The 25,269-nt window shown below is 39.8% G+C and overlaps 1 protein-coding gene across 2 annotated transcripts in view; it reads right to left on the bottom strand.

The window, feature by feature from the left end:
- The window catches only part of LOC133993422 (aryl hydrocarbon receptor-like), a 32,292-nt gene extending 7,547 nt beyond the window's left edge, over positions 1–24,745 (bottom strand). For both annotated transcript variants that reach the window (XM_062432366.1, XM_062432367.1), the window contains exons 1-5: positions 24,307–24,745; positions 17,343–17,533; positions 2,723–2,829; positions 402–491; positions 149–263 (exon numbers count right to left, since the gene is read on the bottom strand). In XM_062432366.1, coding sequence (XP_062288350.1) covers positions 149–263; positions 402–491; positions 2,723–2,829; positions 17,343–17,533; positions 24,307–24,365 — 562 coding nt within the window. In that variant the 5' untranslated portion in view covers positions 24,366–24,745. The remainder of the gene's footprint in view (positions 1–148; positions 264–401; positions 492–2,722; positions 2,830–17,342; positions 17,534–24,306) is intronic.
- Positions 24,746–25,269: the final 524 nt, after the last annotated feature.

The following is a 25,269-nucleotide window of genomic DNA, read 5'->3' as shown; positions in this document are numbered from 1 at the left end:
CTGAGACAGTAGGAAGAGATAAATCATCACATGTCAGAACCGTTTACCTAAAACCATGAACCGCTGATTTATGTCAGGCTTGTGTCTCATACAGAGGCGTACAGGCTTCCTAATGGTTAAAACCTGAATAAATGTGCAGTGTTTTTACCATCTCCTTCTGCACCCACAGGTGAGGGGTTTAGAGCAAAGTGGAGCTGCTCTCTGAACGTAGGGCGGTCATCAGTATGGATGAGTTCATACACACTCTGGTGAACCACATCTGACTGTATGCAGAAAGAGAGAGCACAACACTTCATCAACAAACTCATTCATTATCATTCCATGTGAAACTAAGTATTTGACACTCAGACGACTGTATGTGTATTGTCTCTTTAAGAGGAGCCAGAAGGGTAGAATGTCACCTGCTGGAAGCCCAGGTACTCCTTGATTGTGGGAGAGGCATAGAACATCGATCCATCTGATGTGACCACTATCACAAATCCATTCAGCGCCTGCACAGGGAACACATGGTCAGACATTCAGTGAGAATTAACATTAGTTTCTTAGTTTATTGTGTGGTGGATTATTTTAAATTATTTTTCAACAAAATACTTTTTGTTCAAATCTATTGATACATATAGTGTTTTATTGTATATTGATCATAATCATGTAACTTTTCATAGCAGGCTGTGAAGATGCTAGAGCCTCATGGAAAAGTGGGTGTTAACAGGGTAAAATGATTTTCATCTGGATTACATTTTTCACATGCAATCAAATATTTTAACAGTTTGCAGCAACCAGGGAAATTTTCAACAGAGTTTACAGTAAACAGGGTCCTCTGGTGCATCCACTAACAGAAAGTGAGGAGAAAAAAGGAAAGGAAGAGAGAAACCCCATATAATCAGCTCATTATTCAGCACATGAGTAAGGATAAAAGAAGAACTAAAAGCTACAGGTTTGAAAAATGCATTTTTATAATCCAATTTCCAACAGCTTTTAACAGTCAAAAACAGATACGGATTAGAGCATAAAATCAGATTAAGTATCATTTTGTCCAAATTTAACGGCTTTAAAATTAAAAAAAAGCTCTGCTGTAAATAGATGTGAATTTTCAAACTACTTTCCCTTTTTCTAGTATGAGGGATGCTTGGCAGAAGATACTGGGTTGTAAATCCTGCTGGTTGTTTTTTAATAAAAAATACTTGTCACCAGCTGCTGCCTCTCAAAAGCCCTTTTGTATTACATAATCACCGTCTGTTGTGATCATTATGCAGGCCAAACTGTGAAAATGTACCTGACAGGTGAACATCAATAAAAAGGCGAAGGGGCACTTGACAAGCGCGGGTTTTTGTTAAGAATCACAAAGCGTGGCCGGGCTTTGGCAAGAGGCCCCAAGACAAGCAGCCTCACCTGTCATAACTTCCTCCTCAAATGGATAGAGCTGGATTAGCTCTACACAACACGACTAACACACAAATAAACAAAGTCTGACTATGGATTTATGCACCTGCTAGCCTCAGGCTGTTCAGCTTACTAATCAATCAGCCCATGTGACCTTCTCTTCAACACAGCATGACAACATTCAATGAAAGTGTTCTAAAGGTGTATTTGCATTATTATTCAGAGTGGCTGGTTTTAATCTGTGTATTATTACAGTTTGTGCTTCTGCTTTGTGTGTGTGAGAGTTTATGCTGCTTTTCTTGTGTTAGCCGTTTAGAGCTGCTTTAAGTGATACAGCTTCAATCTGTGATGGCAGTTGACCTGAGCGGGTCAACGCATGCCTTCTGACCTTACTTCATGACCCTGCTCCTGAGCACAGATGAACACAGGCCAGACACTGCTGCGCTTCAAAGAATAGTTGGGAAATTAACAGACACTGTTTGACGTTTAAATGACTTCTAGTCTATGTAGCTGCTGCCGAACCAGTCTCATAATATCACGAGAAAAAGGGAGACAGAGTGCACATGTGGTCAAACAAGTGATTGCAATTGTAGTTCAATTGTTCAGAAGTGTGTATGAATGTACACTTGCAGACTGGTCTGATCTGTGACAGCTGTGTTATATGAACAGATCAAATATGTACTCGCTTTGACCTGTCACACACTGTTCTTGTGTGTGAGCGGATTAATAGTACCTTCGTCTGAATAGTTGGGTACATGGGATTGGCACTTTGTGGTTTTTGCTGTCACTTTGCATGGATCGTGCATATTGTAAGGGTGTAGCACCATGCCTGTTTTATAATGTTTTCAGTGTGAAGTCAGGTGACCTCGATAAGGCAGTAACGCTGCAGTGGTTGAAAGCTTCGCTGCCTCTATGACTGTGGTGCTGTTGGTTAGAGTTGAAAATAAACTCAAACTAACTACAGATACGACTCGTCAAATTCAGTTTGACACATTTTCTTTGTTGAAAATTCTGTTTTCACATGCATATAAAAGTCCATGTGTTTTCTGCAAGCCAGAGGACACCGACCAGCGTAGTTGACAGTAAACATGGTCCTGTGGTGGTGAGGGCAGTTTAAAATACGCCTCCATTGGTGGAAAGTGAAGAGAAAACAAACTGATTATGCTTCAGGTTGAAAAATAAAAACCAAACAAAGCAAATCCTAAACACTGTAGAACATTGAGCCATCAGACGTAACAATAAATGGATCACAAAGTAATAAAAATAGGACTCTTTCAGACACATGTGTCTGAGTGGACCCCCCTCCCCACCCCCCAGAAGTCAACTTAGCCCTGCTGTTTACCTGGAGCAGTAGTTCCCCTTCAGAGAAGCCTGTGGTGTCCATGCTGTTCCCGTCCTGCCCGTTGACTCCCGGAAACAACACGCTGCTCTTACTTTTCTTCATGTTGGCTGCAGAAAGGGGGGGAAAAGAAAGTTACATTAAAATAAACCTAAAACTTACCCTGAAATATCAACATCTTAGAGGTTTTACATAGGGCCCAACATATACTGGACTTTAGGGGCCGATACCAATATTAGGGAGCAAAAACTTCCAAAATCTATATATATCGGCCGATACTATTATAAGTACAGAATTTATACATAAACACACATTTTTTAGCAATGATCCCTCAAATGCTGTTATCAAACACTTATGACAAAGATATATAATGGGGGGCCGTGATATTTTACACTGCAAGGATCAACTTTTTTGTGTAAAATGACCAAGTGAAAAATGAACAAGTATACTTAAAATATTGTTTATATAACTTTAAAAAATAAATAATATGGGCACATATTGGACAACATATTCACTGATACTGATACATCTGTGATAGGTCAATATCGTATCAAAAATATGATACACTATGGCATCAATTAATTCTAAATCTACTGCAGCAAATTATGCAAATGTTATCAGAAGGATGGAAGTTAAGTGTATATGCAGCATTGTACAGGGGAATAGATAAACAAGACTTCAGTTAACTTGGCAAAATGTCATATAACAGAGGTATTAAATCTTACATCCTGCCTGAAACATGCTCATTATTGTCTTTTCTACACACTCCAGATGTATTTAGCTGCTTGCTTATTCATTTTAAAGTAAAAAAAAAAAGTCAAATAAACTATTTGCTGTCTGAACTTGTTTTATATGCCTTGGCATGTGCAAGCACAAAAGGTTTATTCTCTGAGGGCAATATGCACTCAGCGGATTCTGTTAAGATAATTAGGCCACTATCGAGGGGCTGTCTACCAATCGCATCTGTGACTTCACTCTATGACGTAAAGAAATTGAAGTAACAGGACACCACTGGGCTTCACCTAAGCCGTTTGTGTCAAAAACCTGCCAGCCAGACAACAGAGCCAGTTTATACAACCATTTCCAGGTAAGGTATTACAAAATACTTGGCAACATCTCTGGTGTATATTTCATATGAGGGAGAAGTTATCTTTGTTGCAACCAGATAACCAAACTCATTGCAACACCGACAGACAGCCTATTTGTTTTAGATTTACCTTGACGTCTGCTCTCAGTGTTGTGTATGAAATGAGCCATTCTGTCCCTACTGAAACCACTCTTATCATTATTCTAAGAAGCCCACAATATCATGTTGTGTTTTAGGCTGCCACTATAATTCAGAAGAATGATGCTATTGTTGGAGGGGGGTGATCATGGGCATACTTGTGGTTGTTTATGGTTGAAAAATGCTAGTACCACATGTTTTAAAGCCTGGAAGACACAAGTACACCTTGTTAGCACGAGGCAAGTACATATTTATGGCATTTTCAGCCATGCTAGTGGCATGTCTGTCGTTCTTCCACATTGGTCCAGATTGAAACATCTCACTTATTAGATGGGTTGCCATTAAATTAACAACAGAGCCTCTAGCAGGGCTGTAGACTCTAACAGATGTTGTTATTATCTCTGTAGAACAGGTGTAAACAGAATGCAAATGAGATTTGTTGGGGAAAAGAAACATGCATTAAATATATGCTTATATAATACACTGTAACACACTAACAGTGGATAGGTAGTATTTAAATCTGAATTTGGCTTTGTACTATAAATGATCTGTAAAAAAAACAACTACAGGCTACAACTTAACTTTTCTGTTCTTCTGTGTTTGGCTCCATTTAACATGAAAGTGTCTATTGCCTGTACTGAAAATAGTTTAGTCATAATACTTTTATGAGTAATATTTTGAGAACTAGTCCAACAGCATCCAAATAAAGATGCAGCCACCTCTGCACCTCTGCTCCATGACAGGTCCATTACAGCCGCTCGCTTATCTGAATGGAGTGAATGGCTGTAGCTGTCTGGCAGTCGCCTTACTGTCATTTCTTTTCTGAGACACCTCACAGAAACTGCTGACAATGGCTATGAGCTCTCTGTCACTTACAGGATGCATCGGGTCCTGGAGCTGACTGTGTCGTGAGCTGCTGCCTTAGTGAATCAGGTGCTGAATACATCAATATTATGGCCGCAAACTTGATGAAAACTGCAGCTCTTAGTCTTGTTATGTCCCTGTGGTAGCATGAGTTAGTGTTCTTAGTTACATTTCACTGCTGGTTATTATAATCTTGAAACACTGCAGAAAGGTTTAAGTATTAAGGTGGAAGTAAAGGGTAAATCTGCATTTAATCACATGCTATAATGGCAGGAGATTCTCTATGTGATGCCTTTTACTACATAATATATTATCTTTGACTTGCTTCAATATTCTACCATAGATTATTATAAGCTTGAACAAGAAAATGAGAGCAACAGTGTTGCTTAGGCTGTGCTGAGCTGTGTGTATACAGTGTGTCTTTGGTCGGCAGTCACACAGCTGTTATGTTTTTGCACTACGCTTCCCAGAGATGAAGACATACAAGAGTGTGGACAAGTCCTATAAATAATCAGAATGTTACATCAAACGTGTGTAGCAGGACAAAAAAAAGAAAGAAGCAAAGTCGGCTATTTTTTGGCTTGAGTTGAGCTTCAAGTGTTGCTCTCCCACCAGAAGACAGGTTTTCTCATTGCTGGAACAACTGATCTGGCAGCTCGCGTATCCGCACACACGCACACACACACGCACGCACGCACACACACACACGCACGCACGCACGCACGCACACACACACACACACACACACACACACACACACACACACACACACACACAGGAATAACACACACAAACACACTAGGTCCTCTCACATATGCCCCTGGGGGGGTTTTGTAAGCAATAGCCGACAAGAGTGCTTCCCTTATCTGGATGGCCACTACAGGAAAATCCCAGGATATGGCCTCTCCCAACCCGTCCGTCCAGTCCTGTCACGCAACTTCTTTAAGGAGAGACTGGGCCCCTGAACACTCCCCCACAAACACAGACACACAAGATATTCCCCCCGCCCCTCAGCTGGAACTCACACGGCGTTTACACAAACACACAGACCTGCCCAGTCTGACAGTCACACATCCACACACAAAGTTGCGGGCCGTGCACACACAATCCATGCATTCATCTACTATGACAGAGAAAAAATGTGAGTCATACATGTAGCCAGACAGACAAAAAGTATAAGTATATCAGTAAAAAAACAGACACACACACACTCACACACATACATAATTCTTTCTTCAGCCTGGCATACACAGACAAATGTAGACCATGCAAGTTCAAATCCAAATCTGGATAATCCACAAACTCTTTCATGCTGTCTTTTTTCCCCCTCTATTCAGTGTTTGCGTGAGTAAGTGGGCCTCTTTATGGCTGTCTGTTTGTTTTCATCCTAGTTTTCTTTCCCCAGTGGTGAACTCGGCATCGTGTTCTTCTCCTCTGTTTCTCTTCCGAGCAGCGCTGCCCCTGTGCACTCATGTAGCTGCAGGGGAAATATGACTAAAGATCCCCTCAAGGCATGGTTTGAATAATAATGTGCGTTTGATATGGGTTTTTCAACAAGAAAAGCTCAGTTATCTTGTCAGAATCCTTAAAATTACACTAGCTCTTTCTTCCTCATTAACATTTTTAGAATTGATAAATATGCAAATATTTTTCCTTTCAAAAGTTCCAGCATTGGACACATGTAGAGGTTTCCACATTATGCATGAGTCAGACCGTCTTACATGTTTTTAACATCTTTCACAATCAAATAACTTATGATTTTAAAGAAAAGCCTCTTGTACTGGGATGGGTTTGCCTGACATCTGACTAGCCACGCTCTTGTGCCCTCCAAGTAGAGCCCATGAATATATTTTTTGTATCTATACATTAGACAGCATTATGAAAGCTCCACATGTAGACACCTTAAGAGACAAGCGTCTGCTCTTGCTCACCTGCCAGCTTCACAGGGCAGTGTAACACACAAGTGGTTCCCACCCAGGTTCCTCCTGAAGAGGAAAAGCTTTTCAGGCATTCAGACAAAGCGCAGAGTCGCTTGTGCAACTTCACATGCTAATGTGGACTAATTTGTGTGTTGCAATGCACAACAAAGCCAGTTATATCTACGGTGGTGGACAGGAGACTCAGTCAAGACCACGGATGACTGAAAACCAAAAGGGGTGAAAGAAAGACTGTAGCATTGATTAATGTAAAATTCATGCCATGTTAAAACAGTTGCTACTGTTAACCATACTAAGCAGTGACAATATACTCTCCTACAAAACAAAGCAACCCTAAAAGCTTCTTCCAATACTTTCAAAGTCTTTTTCAAGCCAAGGTGTCATTTGAAACCAAGAGAGGCCCCTTTTCAGCATTAACACTTCCCCTTTTAGAAAGACAAGTACATTATAGGATTGGTGAAATGCAGAACATGCTTTTCTTGTAAGATTCATTCCAGGTAAAAAAAAGAAACCTTCTTACTCAGGTAATGAGGTCATCTTTGACATCTTTTCATCTTTGGGTAATTAAGTAAAGTCCTAAGAACTGTGAGGGTTTATATTTTTTCTACATGCAGTCTAGTCTGACTATTGAGTATAGTATAAGTATAAAGTAGTGATAACATGAGAGCATGAGTATAACTAACCACTTTCAGCTCCATACACTTCCCAAACATGTTCGATGGTGACAGAAAACAAGCAAAAAATAGAACTGAAAGTGAAAAAAAACGGAATTCTTTAGGCTGAACCTAAATAACCTCTGTGCAGAGTGTCTACTTTAAAGTGTTAGCATGTGGTATGAAGTAGGGACACACTGAAAGTAAGGAGAGAAAAAGGAAATGCAGTCACGGGTTGGAGGTCTGCCAGATTCAGAGAGTATAAAGCATGCCAGCAATGCATAGGGGAATATTATCTTGATTTGAAAACATTTAGTTCCAGTAGATCCTGTACAGAGATCTCTGTTCTCACGCAGATGTGCAGGAAAGGGCAGTGCTAGCAACAAATAGCAGCCAATAAGCTGGGTCATACAGTCCACAGGTTCATCCTCCTGTCAATCTTTTGATTAATGTCCCAGTTTACTTCCATGGCTTTAAGGGAGGAAACGGCCACCTTTTTTTTTTCATGATCAGACAAGAGTGTCATCAAGGCATTTCAAGGAAAGGAAGGAAAGCTGTAGATGGAAAACTGAAGTTTTTAGAGCCACTCCAAGGCTTATTATGGATAAGGAGGCACTATTTGTAGACTCTGTTGTGCTGTGTCACTACAAAAGAATTCTCCATTTATACTGACATTACAACGGATATTGTTTAAGTTTTAACACCTTTTTTTTTCTCAGTCATTTCTATTTTAATCAACTGTAGTTAAAGGTGCAGTGTGGGACTTTTGTCTCCCCCTTCTGGCAGTCAGAGTAGTTGCAAAAATACTGTCAACACATGCTTATGTCACAGCCTACTCTGTTGCTACTAGTTGCGGTTGTAAAACAGTGGACAGATTGTTTTGAGTCTCACACAACCCCTCACGAAATGACTCATTTCACTATCAGGATTTGATCTGATCGGTTTGATAACATTTGGAAAGCCTGGAAGAGCCTCACGTTTAAATTATTTTATACTTGTTTAGATTAGCAGAGAGTTAACTGGAAGTTATCCGCTCTATTGGCAGAGCATGAGCAGATGAATTCAACTGGCCAGCATGGGTATGTCGCCACTGGCACCAGATTTAATTACTCAGTGTAATGAGAGATACGTACAGATTGACCAGTTAGTGTTAGGCCTAATTGCCTAAAATTGTGTGATGTTCAACTGGCAAGGGCTTGAAGGTAACAGACGTTTATTTATATGTCTAAGTTTGATGAGTCGGGTTTTGTTGTCATACCTTGTTTAGACCACCAAAACAACTCGAGCAGGCGCTGCAGGTTTGAAAAGGTCTGTGTGCTGATGTACAGAACAAACCGATCTTGATGAACTGCTCCCACATCAAAATAAACAGTGATTATATGCTATTCAAGACACAAAGTCTGATTTACTGGTGGTGTTGGTAGTGGAGTCTGGGGGCATCTGTGTTTTTAATCAACACTGTGAGCTATTCTTGGCTGTCTGGAATCTTTTCATCGACTTGAAAAGTAGTGTCATCAGTTTTGGACTGGGCTCATACACAGAGAAAAATACAAAACAAAGCGGAATTCAGGTGGCTGCGTTAGGCATGCCCGACACTTATCACATATCATATCGCTTAAAGTGATTGTTATCAGTCTCAAGGCGGTCTGTCAAAGCTCTTGAAATCATCTTCTGCTAGATGTCTAAATTTATCCCTTGCAAATCAGAAAGCAAGTACTTGGATGTTGTAACTTGTGATGGAAATGAACATGTATGAAACACCAACTATATGGACATCATAGTTTACAATGAAGCAAATTTACTGTCCTGGATGAAAATCATTGTTGATATTTGTGCATTCTTTCCGTACCCTGACAGATATGAATCACAGTCCTCAAACAAAGGTAATAATACATCTTCTGTTTCTCTGATCCCCCAACCAAACTTTGAATGGGACAACAGCTGATTCTGGTCCACCGCATAAACAAACTAAAGCATTTTTGGAAGATTCTAAATGTCACAGAAAGCCTTGGTGGGCGAGCTTGGCAGAGAACAGGGAACAAGAAAAAAACAAAAGCCGTTTGGGTATAAAGGGAGATGTAGCGCTGTGGTTTAAAGCTGGAGAGACTAAGAAATAACGTTCCACAGAGTGGAAATTGGAAAAAATGAAAACATGATTCAAACTGTCTCCCAGTGGTTGCTCGCATTCTCACGATATACTGAAAGGGGAGTCATGAATTGAAGAGCTAATGGGCAACTGCTGTAAGATGTCCTCTTCTCTCACATATTATGACAGTGGTTCTCAAAGTGGGGTCTGGGGGATCCTCTGGGATCCTTGAGGGTGTTCCAAGGGGGATCGTTTATTTTCATTATAATTCCATCCATAAGTAAGACAATAACAAAATATATGAATATTTTGGTCATGGGTTTTATGCACTTTCTTTAGGAAAAAATCTAAAAGTAAAAATCAGAGGGGGGATCCTGGGACAAAAATCTTCATTTGTGTAGGTTTAGGGGTCTTTGATGTAAAATGGTTTGAGGATCACTGTATTATGATACTGAGTTGACAGGTGAATTATGCTGAGGTTTTGAGGTCATGTGTAAGTAAAACACATGTCTTTCAAAATAAAAGAAAGAAAGAAAGAAAAATCCTTATTATGAGCCCATCAGGATTCAATAACAAACAAGACCGGGCTTCCCCGCATTGATACTCTCTCTTCCAAAGTTGCAGACGCTGCCAGAAATTAAAATGTTCTTCTTTTCTTATTATTTCTTCTGTTACACTTGTGTCATGTGTATGGGGTTGTGTGGACAATGTTCAGATATCCCAAATACCAAATAATAGCACATGATACCATGTTACCACATCAACTATGATTGCTAACAGGCCCTGGATGTTTTCAATGAACTTGGAAAGCAACTCCACATTTTTCTCAAATTTCTAACAGTGTCACACAAATATGTCAGCAGCAGTGAGCCACAAGCCTTTCAACATATCCAATACTGCCTCATAAAGTCACGCTATGAGGCGAACAGTCCAGCTTGTTCAGAGAGATCTGCCATTTCACGGCAGCCATAAATAGCTTTCTTCATTATCGGGTCTTTAAATCTCACTTGCACCCCCTAAAAACTGCTTATGTTTGTTCATGTCTCTACAGCCTTTTCTTTTACCTAACGATTTATGGGATCTTTATCTTAAATTCTAGGCATGTCCACACTTGAGCACCCATCCCAGGCTTATGTTTTGACTGGGATCACCCTTCAGAGACAACCTCAGTGATCTCACAACAACACAGCAAAGCCTCTGTCACTGTTTGCGGCAATCATCTGCCTTAAAGTGGTGCGTATTCATCTTTACCAACTTGATGCAACGATTGAAACTAGGGGCTGTGTTTAAGTTATTTAACTCCAAAGGCAGGGTTTAATTCCGCACAGCTGTTGCCATGAGTGTGTCTTTAAATGTGTGTTTTCACTTGCTCCACATTTCTCACAAAAAGCTTATTTTGCAGCCATGTATGCTTGGTAGTATTTTTTTAATACCACTAGTGCTTCTCACATCGAAGCCACAGTGCATTCTCAAACATTCCTCCAAGGTTTTCCTCATCATTTGATCCTGCTTCTGTAGTGTTTGTCTTCATTTATTCACCTACATTTTCTTAAAAAAATAAGCATGTGTGTTTGTTTTAACATCATTGCAACAGCCACAAATCAATGGAACACCAGTGTGAGGAGCTGCAGCTCTATCAGCACTTTCAATACCAACTTAAAAAATCTGTTAAAAGTTGCTCAACTCTGCACTCATTGATTTTGTATTATGTGTTCTTTATTGTATAACTTTGTATGTTGAATACTGTACTGCTGAATTAAACATACCAAAGATGTTCTGCTAATGACATGGCTTTAACTTGTCTCATCCATTGTTTTCTCATCTTGAATGTTCTCGACACAACAACTAACTTCCTGTTCTACCAGCTAACAGCCTGCTAAAAGAGAAGTGTGTCTCACAAGACAAGGAATATGTTAACAGAAAAGGTCAAAGCTGTTTTTATTTTTGGACTTGTCAAAACACAGTTAAACCATTACTGTAACATTACTCATGGGTTTGAAATTGAATTTTGTTAGGAAACTCTTGATGTTGTAGCATTAAGGGGAAGGGGAACCTTCAACTTATAACACAGATTCTGTTATCAAGCACTGAAACATAATGAAACAGTATTATAAGCAACAGAGAGTAAAGCTGTGCGGTTATTAGCCATAATTGGATTATTATGGGTTATTATGTGTACTATATGTACAGAAACCAGTGAGTAATAGGACATTTAATCAAGATTGTGTTTCTCAGTAATTACTCAGGTCAAAGTTTATTTCTCATTACCTGCATTGTCAGAAAAAAGAAAATGGAAGAATGGAACTGGAACTATGACAAAGCAGCAGCATTTATGAGGTGATGGGTTGCACATGGGAAGTGTAACGAGACATGTGATTTTAATCCTGCCCTCCATTACTACATACAGGGTGCAGATTGTCTTCACAGTGTACCTGACTGCTGCTAATGTTGAATGAAGTGACAGAGGCTTAAAGAGCAAGGCAGTGTCAATGAGAAACTGCAAAAGAAATTCTTCTCAGATGGTTTTATGTAACAAACCATCTTGTCCGTCAGGTTGTATGGTAGGTGCTTTAACAACATAACATATGGGCCAAATGTTATGTAAAAACCAAATACCACTTGTTATTTCTAAATGTGCAGTTGTTAACATTTTCCACAGTGTAAGAGCTTCATTAAACAGGAAAGAGCACTGCATTCCCAACCAAACTTGATTAGTGATGTCAAAGAACTGCACATGAATGCACTATACACACCACCTTGAATAAACAAATCTTATTGGATGCAGGGAAATAATTTAGGGTGGGCTGTCTGATACTGGAAACACAGGTAATTGACCCTGTGCGGCAAAGAAGAAAAAAAAACAACTATGTTCTGTTGATATTTGTGTAAGCTTACAGTCTGTCGCTTTGGTGCAGAGATGGTTTTACAGTGGCAAACCTGACCTTTGGTTAGTATAATACATGTGAAAGTTAGGACAGATGGAAAATAGGCGGTGATTAGTGGGACTGGGTGTTACAACCCCTGCAGATCAGTACTTTATTTGACTGGAGTCGTCCTGATGTTGGGTGGAAGGATGACCATCAGAGGATGTCATTTTGTTGAGATGCATCTTCAGTTGTGTATCTAAATATCTTTGGGTGTTTCAGCCTTTCGCCCACAATATACCCTCCTTTGAAGCACGCCCACTGAGAACTGACCAAGGTGTGTGTCTCATAGCTAATTGCTGGCCTCTGTTGATGGTCAACTGTTTGCCCACGTGGTGTTCTTCTTGTTAAGCCACAGTCAGTAACTACTTCACTCAGCAGACTTGGCTGTCTTTCTGCTGGTCTGCCCTCTGACTCCCAGCTCCCTGAGGAGCTTTGCTGTAGAGCTAGCCCCCCACATCCCACTTCAACTGGGCAAACCTTGGCGTTCCAGCCTCGGTTCTCTGGTTCTGCTGTGAGGTTGGTGTATTGCAGCCTCTTCTGCTTATGTGCCCTGTCCACACTATCCTCCCAAGGAACGGTTAGCTCAATGATGAAGACACGTTGCTGAGAGTCTAATCAGAGAACTAGATCTGGTTTCAGGCTGATGCTGATGACTTTCAGGGTAAAGGTGAGTTTCTAGACTAGTTCGACAAGTATTTTCCAGTTCATAGCTACTTTCAGTGAGTCTGACTCTGTCATAAGGAATTTTCTTTTTTCACCTTTGCTCTTTGAGGAAAGGTGTTGGATATGGAGGGTTGATTGGGCATTCAGATGCATAGCATTGTAGCTTTTATCCTCAAGTGAAGATGGCAGACACCTCATTACTTGGTTGTGTCGGCAGGTGAATCTGCCTTGTGTTAGGCTGGTGTTACAACTGACCAGTGTGTGCTTGAGGTTGGCAGGAACTAAAGACAAGGCAAGTTTATTTGCATGGCCCATTTTTATACACACAGGCAATTCACAGTGCTTTACATAAAATAGATAAAAAGGAAATAGCATAGGAATATAAAAAGAAACATCTTATAGTCGGAGAGCAATTATTCCCTGCAATTAAAGCAAAGGGGAACAGAGAGAACTAGTTTTTGTTTTTAATCCTAAGAATAGTTAGCAGCCTGTTCTCTGATGACCTAAAAAGTCTATTGGGTTCATAGGATGGAAGCAAAGCAGAGATGCATTTTGGCCTTAAACCATTAAGTGATTTACAGAGAAGTAACAGTGTTCTGAAGTCAATTCTGTGACACACCGGTAATCAAAGCAGAGACCTGACTGGTGTAATATGTCCAGCTTTCTTCTTTTTGTTTTGTGAGAACTCTAGCAGCAGCATTCTCAATGAGCTTTAGCTGCTTAAGTGCTTTATGGGGAAGGCATGAGAGTATGATAGCAGTCTAACCTACTGGAAATAAAAGTGAATTTGTTTTTTTTAGATCTTGTTTGGACATGTATCCTCTAATTCTTGCTACATTTTAAAGATGACAATAGGCCACTGTTGCTGTTTTTATGTGATGTGAGTTAAAGAAAGGAATCAAGATAAGCCACAACTTTGAACCTTTCTTCTTTAGCTCAAAGGATTATGATCTCGGTTTTAACTTATTTTAGTTGCAGTCCAATGACTGATTTGGTCTATGCATAGATGGAACAAGTATTTAAGAATACAGTAACTTGGTGAGAGAGCTATGTATAATTGAGTGTTGTCTACATTGCGTTACATTATGGTAAGCTAGTTTGTTCTTTTGCATGATTTGGCCTAGCAGGAGCATGTAGAAGTTGAATTGAATCTTGAGGTACTCCACATATCTATGGAAACAACCGGACAGTCTAATACAGTTGTAGTAAGTAGTAATGAGTAATGGTTTTCCTCAGGTGCTTGAGTTCTCTTATAGGCCCTTTAACGGTCCCACTCTTCTCCTCGACAAAAAGGCTTGACAAACATGTTCCTGCTATCTTCTTGACATAAGCATGGTTGGTGGGTCTTTACCCTATTTCTTGTCCCTCACTCCAAATCTGTCTATGCCATACTTGTATTGATTACTGTTTTGCCTGTAACTGTGCTTGATAGATTTTTGCTTGTGTTTTGGGTGCTGATACCGTGTGAACTGTAGTGGATATCCTGTCACTGGGATTTATTTGACTGATTTGACCTGCCTCTTAAAAAGTACCGGTCAATGTGAGGCGCCACATGAAGCTTTCTAATGCACTTTCTCCTGCCTTGTTGGATCTTAAAACACTGGTCTAAAGTTGCCTTTGTCCAACCACAAGTGCATCTTTGGAGTTTATGTCCTAATGGGACTTGCAGATTGTCAAGTTCAGTGCTGATCATCTGTCTCATTGTCATTTCCTGTCTGTTGCCATGTGATCTACTAGTGAGTCATCTTGCATTGTCGCTCTAGCTGACCCCTCGGGGTATTCTTTGTCTTGATGTTTTTGTCGCATTTCATGGGTGGCCCAAACACGCTACCCTATGACGGACCATGTTGGCATGAGTAGGTAGCGAATGCTCGCCCTGATGGGGACTGTAACATCCAGTACACAGTTGCAGAGTTAAATAAAGAGGGATGTGTGCTGGGAGTCGTGAATTACTTCTAAAAGGATTTAAAGTGGAAAGGAAGTTGTGAAACTCTTCATTGACCTAAAAACAAAAGGATCTGGGGCCACCTGCATAAAACTGTGTGTACACACAAAGCCAATAAAATACATATCCGTTATTTGGGTCAGATTTATAAAACTATTAATTCACATGGTTCCGTTTTACAATGGCATTGCTAGGTGTGTAGACTAGAAAAAAATCATACATGCAGTTAAATTGGAATTCAACCTTAAAGAATTACAATATTAGATTCACTCTGTCACCTTATTTTCAGGGGTGCACATTCTCACTGAATAATCGTTTTTATCAATACCTATTTAAAGGTACCCTGTAGAGTTTCTGACCTCTAGTAGATCGTACAAAGTGTGGCCAATGATTTTGCAAATGTCTGATGAAAAAGGAAATACATTAAACGCTTTGAATAGACCTACACATACTGTGCTTTGGTGAGTAATACTCAATGTAAATATAACTTAAGAAACATAGGGCATCTTTGAGACATGCCATGCGCATAGTTTCAGTACTGCATATAATTATCATTTATACATCTTGCCCCAGTTGTCTGATAAATTTGACATAAATTTGACATGGCTTCACTGATACTACACTATCTGTCTATACAGTATATAAACACAAGAGGACAATCATGAAGAATCTGCCTTGCATGGAAAACTAGTTTTCTTTTATGGCTCAAAACCTTTGTCCTGTCTTGATAAAACACAATGTATATGGACTTAAGTACATCCCAACTACATGTAAGTAATGTTCGCTGGTATCCACTAGCTGCATATTACTTGAGAGGAATGCATGAGGCAACTGGGACACACTTTTGAAAAAAGAATTTTAAGCATATACATCATATCAATCTATCAATAGAACTACAAACTCAGTTAAAGCAGGTTACTACAGCTGGGGGGACGTTTATTATAGGTTGGAAATGTCGAGTGTTAAGAGCAGGCGTGCAAAGATTATGTAGACTACAATCTTGAATAATTATATGATTGCGCAACTTCAGTACATCAGTATATCTTGCCAGCATAGCAAAAAAGTAGGCAAAAGGGTGTGAGAACAAGCAGTGAGGGAATGTCACAACTCCTCTTACTGCATGTAACATGTCCATTCATACTGAAACCAGCTTGGCTAATGAGGCCATTACATTCTCAAGCTGCAAACCCTTCATTATATTTTAGCTGTTGTAGGGTTTTTTTTTCATTATGATTCACTAGGTTAACATTGCTAGCTAAATATTAGGAGCCTATTAGGTGGCAGTAAACTGGGTTTACGACGTAATAGAACTCTGCTGGTCCCACTATTGTTGACCTTGAACTTCGTTCACACCTGTGCCCCTGGGTTGAACTTTTGCAGCAAAATGCATGCAAGCTATACATGTCAGTTAGTTTACCCCATACACGTGTACTTGCTAGCTAGCAAGCTAGTCACTAATCTATCCAATATTCAACTGTCTTTTTGTTGACAAAGAGGTGGCAGGGGTTTTGGCACAATTTAGTGCAACAGTATAACATCTCACAGGCTAAACAATGCAAAGACAATGTACCAAAAGAAAGTCAGGGCACATATGTGAAACAAGTGAAGCCAGAGACACCGAGACTGAAAAGTTACCCAGCAGCCCGTCTGCCGACACCTCCACTGAAAGGTATGAAAAACTATCATCTCCGGGTGTTGGAGATGTTATTGAAGTGACTCACATATAATTAACTCATTCACATGACTCATCGGTTTTTCAAAGCCAAGGTGCCTGCAAGTCTAATCAACTTGCATTGAAGATTTGAATATTAAAAAACATTTAGTCATATTTTTTTTAGCATGACTGTTGTAAGTGTTGCTGACACAGAGAGGGTGGAGTACAGTTACAAGTATTGAGGATGTGTTGTTTCCTAAAACCAGATTCCTGCATGCTTCTCATTCCTGCCTTGGCTGTCAAATGTACTGCCAGTACATTTGCATGCCTGCACTCAAATTTGTTCCAGTTCCAACAGTCCTACAGTAATCATACAGAGTGGTGTGTCCTTGTTTCCCACAGATGACAAGCTCTGTTAGTTTAAGCAATAATTTATTGTTTAGTAGACCTCTTCTTTGCCAACTGAAAAAAAGCAACTGTGTCTCTTATTAGTATGTATTCACATGCTTTACTCTAAATTTGTTATTTAAATTAAATCGCTGCATCTTGCAGTCCTGTATTACAGGTATTAAATGTTAACTTTTTCTGACATGGTCACATGAAGAAAATCTTAGGAAACAGGTTTGCAGAAGTGGACCTGGTTGGTATTTGACCCAGATTAGTCCTCACCTTTGAAGTGGCTCTTGACCCTCAGGTATCCCACGCTGAGGCGAAGAACTGACAGCTTGTCCAGACGAGAGCGAACATCATCAGGAAAGGGCAGGAGGTCTGTCAGCCGGTCCAGCTCCCCGTTTAGCCGATCCCGGTGGCGCTTTGAAGGGTTTGATTTGACAACTTCATTGCCTTGAGAGAACTTTTTTCTGGGGGGGCAATAGAAAAAACAATACAGTTGATTATTGATGTGTGAAAAATGTTGTTTAACAAAGCCTATGATGAAAGCTAAGAAGACTGATTCAGTTTAGGCCTGGCTAACCGGCCCTGCCAGAGCATGGTATCACCTTCAGTATGACACAAACCAATTATATATGAGCCATGTTAACTTCTAGCAATGCTTCAAACAGCTTCAAGAGAATGAAGAAGCAGCCATAACTGTGAGTAATAAAAATTGCAGTTCAGGTGAGTCGAGCATTTCATGATTAGTATTAGAAAACAGGAATGCTGTCAAACCCTTATGAGAGCTTTATCTGTTGAATGCCAACAAAATAACCATTACTTTATATCTGTTAAGACAAAAAGTACATTACAAGATCCTCATTTAAGTTTGTTTGAAACAAAACAACTGCATCACTGTAGTTTATATTAGTTCATAAAAACATAACCTGAGAAACAGAGATAGTGGGACCCAAGCCAGCTTGACTCTAGATTTTCTGAATGCCCTACCCAGCCTGGAGTAACACACTGGGAATCAAACCTCATTTGTGCAGAGCTGCAATGAATGATTATTCAATCTGTCATTTATTTTCTTGATTAATCGTAATAATTCACAATATTGTATTTTTTGTCAATATCCAATGCCAATATTTTCTATATTTTCTTTTTCAGTTATGTTGGGTTCATCATTTATAGGATTGTTTAATCAATGACATGATAAAAAAATGTATTTGAGGTTTGGGTCTCTTTTAAAAATCCTGTCATCCTGTCAACTGAGGTGTTTCCTATCTTTGTAGCCAAACACAGCAGCTGTTTTTTTCCACTTTAACCTGAAGAAAATAAATTATCTAAGTTACTTTGGACAATGAAAAAGCTGATATCTGACTGATGACTGCTATCACCTACCTAGTTACTGCAGCTAGCTGCTAGATAGCAGTGTGAATAGAAGGTCATGCCATTGGTTAGATTGTTTATCTAGATAAAGATTTTAAAACATGAAAACAATACAGAGTGGGGTTTCTTTCTCAAGGAAACAATCTTTGACCAAGTATAAATAGTGCAGCCACCAGCATGCAAACTATCCAGCGTTACCACAAGTCATTCCATTGGCTACTTATGTAGTTTGTCAAAATGGTAGCTAGTTTTACCATGACAGCAGCTTTATTTGCTCTGCTTGACTTTCACTTAAAAGGGGCGAAAAGGTTTGAGACCACCCATACTCAAGTGCAAAATACCAACTCACAAGGCTCGCTGGAGATACATGTCATTACTCACAAATCAGACACACATGCTACACTTGGAGTGAAACCACGTGTCAGTGAATGGGAAAAATGGGGACAACACACACCACCAATGTTATCATTCCTCTGCTACATACCTCCTGAGAAAACACAGACCGGCTTACAGCTTTGAGGCCCTAAAGAGCCTTTATGTTCATAAATGATCTTGACTACATTTGATGGTGAATAATATTTTTGGAGCTTTCAGACCTCATCCAGTTCAAAATATATGGAATATTTGAAGAAATGCAAGAACAATGCAAATTAATACATTTAATTATTATAATAATTATGATATAGTAAACTGAAATTATGATGTATATGGCCTAATGAGTATCGCTTTGTATATAATTACAACTGATACTTTTAAGAAAGGCTCATTTCTGTCATTCTTTTATATAATGACCATTAACTGTATATAAATATGGATGTTGTGACAGCTCCCCAAAAATGAAGCCAAAATATTCTCAATCGCCCCCTGGTGGCTGGCTGCAATATAGGTCATTAGTCCCGCCCCTTCCATGTTAGCGAATGGGACTAACTAAAAACTTGGCTTTACTTTTGTAGCAGTAGTAAGAAGAGACACGTCATCCATATTTATATACAGTCAATAGTAGTGCTGACACGCTTTGCTGTGTACATCATGAAAGAGGTCAATATTATGGATATGCTCTAATGCTGCTGATGGAATATGATGGTTCAAGATACATCACTTGAATTGGTAACTATGTTGTCATCATTTTATAATCGGACCAAACATGTTACCCGGTTACTATGCAGGTTGTGAGCATTAACTTTCACAGTGGACTCTAATCACTGATAAACTGACATGGGAACTTATTAGTAATGCAAGGGAGTCTACAACTCTTTTCTGTGACTGAGACCCAGCTGACATCTGCAGGCTGGAGTGTCTTGGCCATTTGCATACATGATGTAGCCCAACGCAGCATCTGACTTTATTTAGTCAAGGTTCAGAGTACTGTCAGGACAAAAAAGCTCATTTGTCTGGATGAATATGAATGATTATGTTATTGCAATTGCGGTCATACAGTAAGAACAAATATGGAAATCAAAAACTGAGATTTATCAAGAGCACTGCAAAGTAGATGAGGACCTATTACTATCGATGGCTTGCCAAGCTTTGAGCATAACTTTCTCAGATGTTCTTAAGCCGCTTACTCTGTAAATATTTAGCCAAGGGAACTAATCAGTGATCTGTAGCAGACTGGAAAATTCTAATCACATTAAATCACTTGGTTTCAGTCCTAAATCACCTGATTGGAGTATCTTTAGCATCATCAACTTCTTCAGGTCACTTCCTACCAAAGCATGTATGCAGTTTCAATCTGCAAATTCACTAGTTTTTCCCCTGAATTTCTCTCTTTACCAAAACTGTGGTTAATGATAGGCTATTTAGTTTCCTTCTCCACCATTGAATAGTCTTCGGGGAATGCACCCATAACTCGATTGCTGGCCTCAGACTCGAGCTGTACCTTCTCAGAAATAGAACAGGACTGATCTCACTCTCAAGAAATGCCTAGCGGAGACAAAAGCCAGCATTCAGAACCATTTTTTTCTCCACCTTGATTTGCTATGGATCACGGGGTTGAGCAGCAGACGTCAGGGCCTTCATTGCAGGAAAGAGGGATGTTTCACCTCATCCTTTCATTTCTGTGTGGATTCCTTATCAAGAGTGAAAGATCTGAACCCATTCACCCCTGTCTCGGAGTCAAGGCGACCCCTGTTGCACTCAGTCTGCTGTAATGACATTGACACACATTTTGTCTGCTTAAAGCAGTCTACCAGATTGAAAAGGATGACTCAGTGGCTCGAAAAAGACTGCTTTCTATACATGGTTGGTTGTTGACATGCTGACTGAAAATTTAGAAGTGGCATAGATTAGAAAAGCAGGCTCCAGACTACAAAGAGATTTACAGAGAGAAAATAAATTAAGGTTTTTGGTTTTTTTGTGAGTCTTGCAAACCATTGAAACTGCCACAAACTTCTTAGAGCCACCTTTCAAACACTGGCTTCAGGTCAGGTTTGCACCAAAAGCTTCTGAGCTCGGGCTTGTTTGGGCTGAAATTTCTGGCCTGTGTAGCACTCTGGGAGACAGCCTCTTCTGTGGTCCAAGAGGAAAGAGAGGGAAGCACGCTGTTTGCTTCTGGCTTATTACAAGGCATGCAAAGATTATAAAATACTCTTCCACAGAACTCAGACAGTGCTTGTGTCTGGAGATAAATCATACTGCCTGTTACAAATAGTCAAGAAACATCAGTAGGACATCCATCTTGAGCCATTTTTTTTTATGACACTTCTGTCTAAAGGATATGTTTTCCTGACCTGTGTCTTGCTCAAGGGCACTTCAACATGAAGACAAGCATAGCCAAGAATGGAACCACTCACACTACTTTCACTGACTTACCTTAACTGAGCTACAGCTGCGCTTTTTTAATGTTTCACCCTGCTCGATATACTAACACAACTTTACCATGACAACACAAGAAACTATCAGTTATTCTATTGTTGACTGTTGGTTTTATTCATGCACGCATGTTATTTCGGTTTTTATTTAAATTACCATCTTTCATGCAATGTTTGACAATGATAAAAAAAGTGAAATGGTCTTTGTGAGGACTTTTTCTTTTTTTTTTAAATGAAACAAAGGGCAAAGAACAAAGGGCAACTGTTGCTGTTCACCAGGCGTGTTTTTGGCACCGTGCCACACCTCTTATCAACATATCTGCCTGTGTGTGTGTGTGTGTATTTCTCGTAATCCCTTTGGATTACTGTTATCTAAAAATATTTTTACTGTTGATGCACATTATCTCCTCTTATTCAGAAAAAGCGGGCTTGCTCAAATAAACACTTTTATCACACTATAAAGCGAATAACTTACAATCCTTTCTCTGTTACTACTGTCACTACTATGCATTTATAATTCATCTTCACAGCAACCTGTAGGAATGCTGCTGCAGTGCAGAAAACAATATAGTGCAGCACTAAACAAGTTTCTAATGATTTTACTGCAGTTTACAAAGTCTGCAGCAGAAGCAATGTATTAGATTAAAATCAGTTCTCACTATTTTTTTTATTAATTTGGGCGACTGAAGCCAGGGGGCACAAATGTGGGTGTGATTTGTTGTCGCCTTCAAATGTAGCCAAACAAATGTAGCTGTTGCCTGGAAACTAACTAAACAATGGATGCGGCAAGACTGGAAGCACTCTTTTGATAGATAGGCGCATGAAGCACATGAACTGTGTATTTTACAAACAGTATATTCAAATACATGGTAAAGTAGACCGGCCACATGCAGCTGAATGCATTCGGAGGTCATAAAACAGAGAATTTGGATGGCCAGATCTGCCGTGGAATGCCCCTGTGTAGTGACCACAGCCTTTTACAGTCAGGCTCAATGGTGCCTTTGTGCAGCTGAGCCCAGCTGGCCGTCCAGGAAACCTCAGTCCTCATTGCGCAGTCCCACATCTTCAGAAACGCAGACGTCCACACACAGACCACCTTTTTATTTTGGGATTTACACTGGGAACTGCCTATATGCAATTTACCAGATCAGTCCTAGAAACAGACATATCTGTATACCAGTGTGGGAATATGCTGCAAACCTTTTGACCAAACTGTAAAATTCCAATAACTCTAAAAGTGCATTGAAAGTACTATATGTTATCAAACACTATGTACATAAACAAACTTATAATAACATCACGTTTGGATTTAGCTTGCTGTCTACAGTTAATCCCTGTATTAAAAGAGATGTCAATCTATTTCAAAGTGAAAGCAGGATCCTTTGTTTTGACTTGTGATGGAGGGAGCGGCTGCACTTTGGTTTACAATGGGCCTGAAAAGGTGCTTTTAATTAACAGCAACAATGCACAATGATGAAGCACAATTCTGAGGTCCTGTTTGTTTTACTTTACTGTTTCAGTTTTTGCACAGTTACATTCTCTGGCGGACAAAGAGCAACATTGGCATTGATTCGGAGTCACGTTTCAGTTCGCTGCCATCAATGCTGGGCAGGTAATGAACAGAGGATTCATAACCACTGTTTTTGCCGAAAAAAACATCTGCCTGCTGCGTCTGGAAACGAGGCTGATGAAAGAGGAGGTGCGGGCCAGAACAAACTATAAGCGAGTCTTTTCACATCACACGTAGTCATTTGATCCCCTCTTTGTATAAACAGACCGTTGAATGCAGCTGTAGGGAATTTAATCAACTCGCAGAGGAGCAAATTGATCTGGTAGCAAGAATACGGCAGAAAAGGTTTAATTGGGAATGACACATATGTAGAGATGAAACAGTTAGTTGATTAACTGATTCGTGAAGTCACAGTTAAGTCATCAACCACTTTGATGAACGATTAATCATTTATATCATCCTTCATGCAAAAATAACCATCATTTTTCTGATTTTATGATAGAAAACAGACTATCTTTGTGGATGTTTTTTACAAGATATCTGAGCTTCATTTTATGGATTCACCACTAAAGGAATTGGCAAATAAATCAATAATGAAAATAATTAATGGTTGCAACTCTAAATTCATAAGTCAAACAAAGCAGCTCCAAGCTCCAACACTAAAATGCAGTTTATATCTTAATGCTTTAACAACCAAACACTGAAAGTAAGCTTAAAGTATATTTTAATGATCGAAGTAAACTATCCAACAAGGACTTTTTGGCAGAATTTTTTTTTATTAGGTGTCTCTTCATTTTTTTTTTAAACTTACTTAAAGTATTGTTTACTTGTTTACATTGTGTTGTAAACTTCTTTTTTTTTTTTTTAAACAACTAAGTAGGCGAAACAATAAAGCGAAAAGAGACAGAAAGAAGCAGGCGCGCACATCATATACAGCCTGCAGTGATCCCAAATCGATGAGGCGCGAGGCCGTATCAGATTACAATAACATACTCGGAGAGCCCGCGAGCCCCCCGCCCTCCTCGGAGCATCGCGTGAGAGCAGCAGCCGACTCTCAAACTTGATTGCGATTAATGCGCGAGGGCAAGATATCCATGCCAGATCCATGCGAGACACATTCTTAAGGTAGTCCGGAAGAGTGGAAAACAAAAGAGAGAGCAGACACGAGACCACAGGCTGCCTGTTACTGCTCACAACTTTTCATATGAGTTATAGAGGTGTAAATTTACAGGAAGAAGTTATAATAATAATAGTACTAAGAATTTGACTTTACAATTGACCGAATTGAATTATCTTTCTCTATCCTCACCTTCCTATAAGTAGCAGCACTAAAACCAATTGAAGGTTATTAGGTTCGACTTATCTACTTTATCTTTAACATGCAAGTCTTTCTTAAAGTTTCTAAACTAACCGGAGTAACGTTAAGCACAAACACTGCTTGTTAAAACATAAGCAGAACAACTCCTATAGTTGCCAAGCTGTGTGTGTGTGTGTGTGTGTGTGTGTGTGTGTGTGTGTGTGTAGCTCAACATTTTCTAACCAGACTTACTGTTTGAGAACAGGCTTCTTCCTCTTCTTGTTAGCATAAGTCCCAGGGTTTCCCAACATGGTGTCACTTCGTTTTACGGTCACAAACTGGAAGTAAAGTTACAGCTTATTCGGCTCATTCACTTCGCTGCTCCAGGGGCTTCATTCATCCATACGGTGACAGCCGGTGGTCCGTCAGGTTTTGTCAGCCAGCGAGTCCCATGTGCTGCTGCCGTGGTCCGCGGAGGTTTGGTGCCGCGTTGACAGATCCCGTGGGCGGTCACTGTTGCTGACCTTGGTCGGCGGTGCAGCGAGGGTGAGAATGTGGCAGTGTGTTGAATACTGCTGCTAGGTTTTGGTGAGGGAGGAGGAATGAGAAGTTTAGAAAAGTTTGGCGTGGAGTTCAGCCTGTGTTCAACCCCTCGCATGGGTTAAACAGCGCAGCCGTATTATTATTACACAGAGTCACTTTTTTTTTTTTTTTTACCTGTACGGGGCGTTTTCAGGAAATCTGTATGTACAGTCGAGCAGAGTTCTTTTAAGGTGGACTGGACTCTTTGTGACTGTCAAGTTTGCTTCAGCTTTTGCTGTAGTTTCGTTGTGATTTTTGACCTACTTGGGAAATGTGTTGTTTTGTCACATTTGATCACAGCAGGAAATTTCACTGCAAAGTTTTCTTAATCTTTAATAAAGCTTTCATGTTTAGTACATGTTTATCCAATCAACCGACTGTTTTTTCTCGTTATAATATGTTATTATATACACATATATAGCATCTTGTTTTTATTTGATATGTAAGCAGACTCAAAGATTGCTCACTAGCCCTTTATACCCTGTCATTCACTATGTTTTTCTAAATCAATGTATAGGTTATATCCATATGTATGCTATCAACCTTTAATACAATATGGGTATTGGGTATGGGCAGCTACAGCAAGCCAGCTATTTTGAGAGGGGCACCCCACCAGATTTTGGAACCTGGCTA

Source organism: Scomber scombrus, chromosome 13 (assembly GCF_963691925.1).
Source record: "Scomber scombrus chromosome 13, fScoSco1.1, whole genome shotgun sequence".
Classification (NCBI taxonomy): domain Eukaryota; kingdom Metazoa; phylum Chordata; class Actinopteri; order Scombriformes; family Scombridae; genus Scomber; species Scomber scombrus.
This window is presented reverse-complemented; position numbering and strand designations above follow the sequence as displayed.